This window comes from Littorina saxatilis, linkage group LG11 (genome assembly GCF_037325665.1).
Source record: "Littorina saxatilis isolate snail1 linkage group LG11, US_GU_Lsax_2.0, whole genome shotgun sequence".
NCBI lineage: Eukaryota > Metazoa > Mollusca > Gastropoda > Littorinimorpha > Littorinidae > Littorina > Littorina saxatilis.
The window spans coordinates 6,883,380-6,893,410 of NC_090255.1; the positions used below are offsets into that span (position 1 = coordinate 6,883,380).

At 39.2% G+C, this 10,031-nt stretch overlaps 1 protein-coding gene across 1 annotated transcript; it reads left to right on the top strand.

Annotated features, from left to right (window-relative positions):
- The first annotated feature begins 716 nt into the window (after positions 1-716).
- LOC138979641 (short-chain collagen C4-like) lies at positions 717-10,031 on the top strand. Its single transcript, XM_070352359.1, has 4 exons — positions 717-1,060; positions 5,719-5,903; positions 6,816-6,878; positions 8,997-10,031. Exons 1-4 carry the CDS (start codon positions 969-971, stop codon positions 9,443-9,445), a joined length of 789 nt encoding a protein of 262 aa, XP_070208460.1. The 5' UTR covers positions 717-968; the 3' UTR covers positions 9,446-10,031.

Sequence of the window (10,031 nt, forward strand, 5' to 3'; positions counted from 1 at the left end):
TGTACAGGGGCGGATCAGTTGCTTTGTAAGGGGGGATGCACTTTGAATCGAAAGTGAATGTGATGGGCGCGAAGCGCCCGAATTTGCTAGGGGGGTCCGGGGGCATGCCCCCTGGAAAAATGTTTGGCTCAAAGAAGCAAAATGGTGCCATCTGGTGCCATTTGAACTTATAAATGGTCATAGAATCAGCTTTCCAATTTGTGTTTTTTTTGCTGGAGGGGGGGTCGTCCGCCCCTGTGTAAGCTGTGTTGAAGAGAGAGATAGAGAGTGTATGTGTCTGAGAGAGAGAGAGAGAGAGAGAGAGAGAGAGAGAGAGAGAGAGAGAGAGAGACAGAGACACAGACACAGACACAGAGAGAGACAAAGACAGAGACAGAGGGGGACAGAGACAGAGACAGACAGACACAGACAGACAGACAGACAGACAGACAGGCAGGCAGACAGGCAGACAGACAGACAGACACAGACAGACAGACAGACAGACAGACAGACAGACAGACATAGAGACGGACAGACAGACAGACAAACAGATAGAACGAAAGAAAGACAGACATACAGACAGACAGACAGGCAGACAGGCAGACAGACAGACAAGACAGGCAGACAGGCAGACAGACAGACTTAAAAGACAGAGATAGAGACAGAGAGAGTAAAACAGCGAGATATAGCCAGAGAGAATGAGAGAACGAGAGAAGAGAAAGAGAGCGGATGTTTAATCAGAAATTGAAAACAAAAGTCACCCGGGATTGAACCTACCCCCAGCTGTGAGCCAAGGCGAACACGAAACCAGATCCAGCAACGCGGATGGAACCAAACCCATAAAACCCCACCCCTCTCACAGAACTGCCCAAGGAACTCTTTCCCCTCCAGCCCAGACTGCAACCGCTCACCGAGACTACGCTAGGGATCCACGCCCCCCTGAACAACAAAAGGATCCAAGCTCCATCCCCAACGAACCAACGACCACGATGAAAGCTGTGATGATGCTGACGATGATGCTTGCTGTGACGATGGTGCAGGTTGTGCCAAACCAAGCGACCTGTGTCGATAGTAGCGATGAGTATGTATGATAGTTGTTTTTGTTTGTGTGAAATGTGTGCTACAAAAGAATGTGACCGACCTTGCAAGATGACAGGCTTTGCAGAGGAGCGGAGCTGCTCGATTTATAAGTCATGTAAATAATGAATCTATCATTGACATTAAGGCCTCAAAATAATTGTATTTCCATGATTATACGTAAATGGCCTGATCGTTTCGAAATTAATAACGGCAGAAATTAATATGTAAAGCGCTTAGAGAACGTCAAGCGCTATATAAATCTCCCATATAAATAAATAAAATAAATAAATAAATAGATTACAATAGAAACATAATACGTCAAGGAATCAAACACTTCTGAATTCAAAGGGAACATTGTTTCAGTACCAGAGGGTTTCAAAAAACCATTTTAATCAGTCAAGCGATCGTGTTTTGGCATCATAATCATCATTGTTGTTGTTTTTGAACCGTTTTTTTTTTAAAGGTGGTAACTTTTGTCAATAAGAAACGTTCCAATTACCTACCCTTCTGGTTTTTTTATATTGAATGTTGGAACGTTGGCTGTCTATCTGGTCTTTGTTGTTGTTGTTGTTGTTGTTGTTGTTGTTGTTGTTGTTGTTGTTGTTGTTGTTGTTGTTGTTGTTGTTGTTGAAAAGTTTGATGTTTTCGGGTGACGTTGATCATATTTGACATGAATCTATTGACAATTACTTTGAAAAGAATGTAAGTGAAAATGACGCGTGTCACTAGGCATCAATGTCCCTTCAATCAAAAGATCAAGAACAATATAAGTAAAAATGCTGCATACAAGTTGTCAAAATGTGTCGAGTGTAACTAAAATAAAAGATTTTCATTTACAGTAACTTGTTCAATTGTTTCCATGATTACGTTAATTTTGTTTGTTGTGTCATTTTCATAAAGCAGAGCAAAGATATTACATTTTTCAAAATTCTGATCCAAATCCAAATGGTTGTAATCAATCCTAAAGGGACGTCATAGTATTTCTAATCATAGCCCGAACCCAAAAGTATAAAGATATTTCATGGTTACTCTGAAAATGTACTAAATATAACAGAAAATAGATGAATTGAGTACTACTTTCGCATGCTTCACAAAGGCGAGCTTGACCCCTCTCAAGTCTTCGGTTTTGGCAAGACAAGACTTAAAGCCATATGTACTCGATGACTATACACGCTAATTGCTTTACCAACAGCTGGAGACATGCTAAATTAAGTTCCCTGCAAAATATTGTGGTCTAGGACCCCTTCAATGTTGAGATATGTTAATTTTCATTTTGATCTGGATCGTCCTATTTATAGATTTGCCAACAGAGGTAGCGTTGACGCAAGGGAAAGTTTTTGAGACTCTAAAACAAGCTGTAATGCATGTATATGGTCCGCGCATGGCGACATATCGTCATTACATGGTCTTATGGTGCGTTTGACATCGATTATGGGCAAACTACACTTTGTAAACACGGGAGCGCGTACATATGCCTTTAAGGCGATGTGTGTCACTAAAATTAAACTTGGAGAATACATGGACTAACCTAGTTTTCTTGGTAGTTATTGAAGTGACTTATAACAATGAATAAAACATGTGTAAATATTAATGGACACAAATCGCCGTTGCTATGGAAACAGCCGCCATATTGGATTTCCAGGAAACGGTTTTACAGCGACATCATACATCAGAAATGCATGATATTTGGCACAAAGATACACATGACTTTTATCTACAATCATATTGTACGATATGTTTACTAAAGACTACAGTTTTGTTTTTTTTTTGTTTTTTTGTTGTTGTTGTTGTTGACTTTTTTACAATTTTATTCAAATAAATAACAACAATCAACAATATCTCATACAATGAATTAAATACATCTTATCGAGTACAACAAGCTAACTTTTTTTTAACGTTTTGTTCTTCGAACACTCACACAAAAATGCTTCTTATCTGTAACTGCCTATTAAAAATACTTTCCAACGGTAAAAACGAATTTGTTTTTTTATATATACTAACGCACATCTTTCCGATTAAGATAATGTGGTTCAATTTATACATAGTTGCCTTTTTCACCATTACAAAATGCATACCAAATAAAACATCACTAACTTTCAAAACAATCTTAATTTCTAAAGTACGAAAAATAAATTCTTCAATAAACTTCCAGAATTTGTATACAACCGGGCATTCAAAAAAGAAGTGTTCAATGAAATCAGTTACATCACAACAGTAATTACATTTATTAGTTTCCGTTACTTTCATTTTACACAGGAGAATGTTGGTCGGATAAATGTTGTGCATAATTTTCCAGTGTAAAACTCTTAATCTAGTCTCTTGTGTTGACTGATGGGCAACTATCCAAGAACGTTCATCAATTTCTACATTAAACTTTCTCTTCCAAAATCCTCCGGAACATGGTACATCTGTTTTCATATTAATAATCTCTTTCCGATATTCTTTGGCACTTAACACATTTTTGCCGTTAAACAGTGGGGTAATACAAACATCATCAGTCATATTTACAACATTTTTCCTCATGAATAATGACACAGCAGCTTTTACAACATTATATTCAAGAATTCGGTTTGGCGAATATCCAATCAAATCACATATATCTTGATATGATAATATGTCTCCCGAACGTACAATGTCAGTTAATACCAATACACCTCGTCGTATCCAACTTTCAAAAAATAAAACTTTGCCACTATACGTTATGCATGCATTATTCCATAATAAAATCGGCCCGATTGTCCCACGATCGTAGTGGTTATTATCCAGCCAATATTTTAATACTGCTTTCCAAAAGTGTGATTTCACTAGGTCTAACCCTTTAAATCTTGCACTGTTTACATTCGATAAGAAACATTCAAAGTGCTTTCCAAAACGCAAATACATCATCTTTGGAGTGAGACTCCAATTATCATTTTCATTTGATGTAGTCAGTTGTGAAACCCATTGTAATAAAAAAGAAATTTGCATTTGCCTAATATCGATCATTTTTAAACCACCTTTTTCAATTTCAAAACATAAAACGCTTCTTTTCACCTTTTCAAAGGCCTTCCGATTACAATATCTTTTTCGCCACAAAAATCTGTACAATAAGGTATTGACTTCATTCAAAACACAGTCAGGTAATACAAACGCTTGCATAATATACACAAATTGTGAAATTAAAAACGTTTTCACAATACATATTTTCCCTAAAATGCTCAAATTTCGCTTCTCCCATGCACAAATCAATCGCTTAATATTCCTTATTCTTCCAGTCCAGTTATCTTCTACCAAAGAAGCACTCTTATCATTACAAAAATATACACCCAAAATCTTCAACTTCTTCTTCCAAACAAAATTATAAAATGTTTCATCACAATGTTTCCTACTACCCAACCACATCGCCTCAGACTTTCTCTTATGTATCCTTAAGCCTGAAAAACTAGAAAAGTCATTCATTATTTCAAGTGCATAATACATATCAATCTCATCCTTTAAAAAAAGGGTGATATCGTCTGCATACAGAGCAATTTTAATAACGGTTGCAATATCAACATTATTCCATAACGAAATTCCTTTAATACGTCTACACTGTCTTATTTTTGATGCCAGCAATTCAATGGCCAGTACAAAGGCCAAACATGAAAACGGGCACCCTTGACGAATCCCGGCTTTCACATCAAAAAAATCCGACAACCATCCACAATACTGCACTGAGCTAACCGTGTCGTTCATTAACACAGTCACCCATTGAACAAATTCTGGCCCAAACCCGAATTTTTGAAAGGCTTTAATAATAAACTCTTTTGAAATACTATCGTACGCTTGAACACAGTCAATTGCGACCAACAGACCAGGTTGATTTAACTCGTGTGACTGTTCGATTACATCATCAATTAACCTTAATATTGTAGATACTTTTCTGCCTTTAATATAACCGACTTGATCTTTCTGAACAATATCACCAATAACGCTTCCTAACCTTTTTGCCAAACACTTGGCTATCAGTTTATAATCGCTGTTTGTAAAGACTACAGTTGAATTTATATTAATTTTTGTAATAAAGATTAATGAATTTCTAACCGCATATTCATTAATCCTCATTTCGAAAATTAATAGAAATTCAACTGTGGCCTTTTCTAAAAACATCGTTCTACATGATTGTAGATAGAAGTCATGTGTATCTTTGTGCCAAATATTAAGCATTTCTGGTGTATGATGTTGCTGTTAAACCGTTTCCTAGAAATCCAATATGGCGCTGTTTAAGCCAGTTTCCATAGCAACGGCAGTCTATGTTCTTTAGTATTCACATAGTGTTCTTTTCTTTTCATAAATCACTTCAATAACTACCCAGAAAACTAAGTTATTCCATGTATTCTCCAAGTTTAATTTTGGGGATGGTATTGCCTCACATCGTCTGAAATGCTTGTAATGTCGGTGGTGACTGTTTTAGTGTGTTAGTCTTAAAGTGTCATGCCGGCAGATTGACCAAATATGTTTATATAGCTTCACACGACTAGTTTTCTGTTTCTGATGCATTTCATGTTCCCTAATGTGACAGAGACGTAAAGAAAACCAAGAGCCTCCGTAAAGATGTTGAAGAACTGACGAAAGTGTTTATATAGCTTTACACGACTAGTTTTCTGTTTCTGATGCATTTCATGTTCCCTAATGTGACAGAGACGTAAAGAAAACCAAGAGCCTCCGTAAGGATCTTAACGAACTGACGAAAGTAGTGACCTCCCTCAAGACCAAACTGACAACCGTCGAGAGCACCTTTCAGACGACCAAAACCCAGCAGGCTGGCTCCATTACTAGCCTAGGAAGCAGAGTCACCTCAGTTGAAACCAAAGCAAAGAATCAAGGTATTTGCTTTGTCAATGTGTGTGTGTGTGTGTGTGTGTGTGTGTGTGTGTGTGTGTGTGTGTGTGTGTGTGTGTGTGTGTGTGTGTGTTTTGTCATGCTTTAATTCCTTCAATCCTTTGTTGCATTACTATTAGTGACCCTCCACCACGGAATGAGTCGCATGTCACCTTTGCATGATTTTCATATTTTTACATTTTCCTAAAGTTTTTTTTATGCTCTATCCAGTGGTGAAAACCGTTTTAGAAAAGAGCAAAAACTGTTTGAGTTATAAGCCTGTGACTAAGGTGACCCTCACACTGTTACCAGACACTCCCCGGACTTATATTAAGCCTAGCGCAGAACCGCGCGAGGTGACATGCGACTCATTTCGTGGTGGAGGGTTAATTGTTTATCTTCGCTCTTTCAGCGCATGGGTCTTACGCGACCCACACCGTCCGACTAGGGATACCCAGCGTAAAATTCCTTCTTGAGTTGTATATATAAGGAACGTCCACTTTCCACATCATCCGGTTTATGTAGTTCAAACTATACCATTGTTTATATGTTTGTTTGACAAAATAATTCTTTTGAATGCGAAAATCATACAGTGTTTTAGGATAAAAAGAAAACACACCAGTAACTATCCCGAAGAAGGCAGTAACGTGCCGAAATATTGATTATAGATATAAACGTACCTAACCTGGTTACTGGTGTGTTTTCTTTTTATTTAAGTGTTTTAGGATTACACGATCCTTCAATCACTCCCCCCCTCCCCCCCCCCCCCCCCATCATTGTTTTCAGCCCGGTGACTGTTGCGCACGCATAGACCAATCATTGAATGGCTGCGCTACTGTTCTGAAGATTCAAAATACATTGTTGATGATGCCACAAATGTGCTGTACCCTTCACTGTGTTTTACTGGCTTTCTCCAGGCTCCTCCTTTGTCCGCTGGGGATGGAAGACCTGTCCTTATGGATCAACGACAGTTTACTCCGGTGAGTGAAAACTAAAATAGAATGCTGCTGCTGCTGCTGTTGTCTTTACATTTAGTCAAGTTTTGACTAAATGTTTTAACATAGAGGGGGAATCGAGACGAGGGTCGTGGTGTATGTGTGTGTGTGTGTCTGTCTGTCTGTGCGTGTGTGTGTCTGTCTGTGCGTGTGTGTGTGTAGAGCGATTCAAACCAAACTACTGAACCGATCTTTATGAAATTTGACATGAGAGTTTCTGGGAATGATATCCCCGGATGTTTTTGTTTTTTTCGATAAATACTTTTGATGACGTCATATCCGTTTTTTTGGTAAAAGTTGAGGCGGCACTGTCACACCCTCATTTTTCAATTAAATTGATTGACATTTTTGTAAAGCAATCTTCGACGAAGGCCGGATTTCGGTATTACATTTCAGCTTGGTGGCTATAAAACGATCCAAATTTACGTTCATCTTATTCTACATCATTTCCTAATTCCAAAAACATATAAATCTATATATATATTCGACTAGTGTCTGTCTGTCTGTCTGTCTGTCTGTCTGTCTGTCTGTCTATCTGTCTGTCTGTCTGTCTGTCTGTCTGTCTGTCTGTCTGTTCGCGATGCACGGCCAAAGTTCTCGGTGGATCTTTTTCAAATTTGGACACCGTAATCAGCTACACCCATCGATGAGATATTTCAACACGTGCTCTCAGCGCGCAGCGCTGTGCGCGCTGAACCGATTTTTTGTTTGTTTTTTTGTCTGGATCCACTACCAGTAACTCTTCCTTATCTTCTCCAGTGTTTTCAGCCGCAGTTATCTCCCTTCCTCCGTGTGGCGTCAATCCATATTCCCGTTACTACGTTACTATTTTTAGAAGGTCACTGCACGTTACTAATTTTAGAAGGTCTCCAGTGTTTTGCGCGTTTATCTCCTTTCCTTCGTGCGCCGGCTTCGCCGGCGTACACCCGACAGAGCCGGGTCCCAGGCGGAGCCTGGTATTTGGCTCTACTTCTTCCCGGCGAAGCCGGTACCCGGCGAAGCGGGTAATCATCTAGTATGTTATATCTAAATTAAAAACAAGCTCTGAAAATTAAAAATATAAAAATGATGATCAAAATTAAATTTCCGAAATCGATTTAAAAACAATGTCATCTTTTTTTTTTTTTTTTTTTTTTTTTTTTTTTGCAGTTTGACACTGCATTCACAAATCTTATTTTAGTTTCATTCTATGAGTCGACTAACATACGAATAGGAATCGAGACGAGTAAAAACAATTTCATCTTATTCCTTGTCGGTTCCTGATTCCAAAAACATATAGATATGATATGTTTGGATTAAAAACACGCTCAGAAAGTTCAAACGAAGAGAGGTACAGAAAAGTGTGCTATGCAGCACAGCGAAACCACTACCGCGCAGAACAGGCTCGTCGGTTTCACTCCGTTATGCACAAGCGGCGTACTACGGTCATTGTGGAAAAATGCAGTGCGTTCAGTTTCATTCTGTGAGTTCCACAGCTTGACTAAATGTAGTAATTTCGCCTTACGCGACTTGTTGTTGTTGTTGTTGTTGTTGTTGTTGTTGTTGTTGTTGTTGTTGTTGTTGTTGTTGTTGTTGTTTGCAATATCCCTATGTCCAAAGCACACTACTGTCGTTTGAGTTCCTTGATTTGAGAACCCTGCTTGATTAAGGTGTTGCGCACTCTAAGATGATGATGATGATGATGATGATAATGATGATGATGATGATGATGATGATGATGATATGATGATGATGATGGTGATGATGATGGTGATGATGATGGCGATGATGATGATGATGATGATGATGATGATGTTGATGTTGATGATGCTGATGCTGATGCTGATGCAGATGATGCTGCTGCTGCTGCTGCTGCTGATGCTGATGATGATGATGATAATGATAATGATGATGATGATGATGATGATGATGATGATGATGATGATGATGATGATGACGACGACGACGACTACGACTACGACGACGACGACGATGATGACGTCGATGATGACGACGTCAATGATGACGACGTCAATAATGACGACGTTGATGATGACGACGACGACTACGTTGAGGACAATGATGGCATGCACGTTATAACGATTTCTCCTTCGCTTTGATCAGGTCTGGTGGGGGCCAAGCACTACAACAGCAAAGGCCACGGTACCAACATTCTGTGCATGAGCAAGTCGCCGACGTTTGACAACAAGTCATCAAGGAATGGGTACGCCCATGTTTGGGGAGCGGAGTACAACGGCATCCCCCATCACTACAACCACGACGCGCCCTGCTCCGTGTGCCAGGCCTCCCAGTCCACCACCATCATGGTGCCCGGGACCAACGTGTGTCCTACAGGCTGGACACGCCAGTACTACGGCAACCTGGTCGCCTCCCACAGTGCTCACTACGCCACGGAATACATCTGTCTCGATGCCTATCCTCAAGATGACCACGGCGGGGAGCTGAACCACAAGGGCTGGACCATCTTCTACGTGACCGCCGCGTGCGGTAGTCTCACCTGCCCCCCGTACGTCAACAACAAGGTCTTATCCTGCGTTGTCTGTTCTAAGTAACGTGCATGTTGCACGTGCATTTGTGTCGTAGGTAATTTTAGATTCTATTTCACTGTTTCACTGAATCCAAAAACTTATTTCAAGTCTGTTATAAGCTACTTGCGCGTACAGAACTGACTAAACTTGTTTTTTTCTTTATGATTTCAATTTTAACTTAAACGGAACCCAAATATATGTCAAGTCTGAGAATTTTTTATTTTCGTTATTGATTCAATTCCACTTCAAATGAACCCAAATATATATTAAGTTTATAATATTTGAAGAATAAAAAAAAAATGTCGTTGCTTATTTCCATGTTTAAGTGAACCCAAATATATGTCAAGTCTGAGAATATTTTGTTGTTGCTGATTTCAAATTCAAGTTAACTGAACACAAATATATTTATTTCAAGTCTGAGAATACAGAACTGTCGTTGCTGACGTCAATTTTGACTTCGGTAAATTCTGTCAAATTTCCAGCAAGTTATCCTCCTACGGATAGAGACCCGGCAATTAAAATGGACACTGCTGTTATTTACCAGGTAATAGTTATTCTGTCTTTCCTTGCTATTTTGCATATTAACAGACTAACTCTTCCAACCCTTTAC

Excerpts from the sequence above, each read along its gene's own strand:
- LOC138979641 (XM_070352359.1), top strand. The coding sequence starts at position 969 with ATGAAAGCTGTGATGATGCTGACGATGATGCTTGCTGTGACGATGGTG. Across the intron at positions 5,904-6,815 it reads AACCAAAGCAAAGAATCAAG|GCTCCTCCTTTGTCCGCTGG; the intron begins GTATTTGCTTTG and ends GGCTTTCTCCAG. Across the intron at positions 6,879-8,996 it reads ATCAACGACAGTTTACTCCG|GTCTGGTGGGGGCCAAGCAC; the intron begins GTGAGTGAAAAC and ends CGCTTTGATCAG.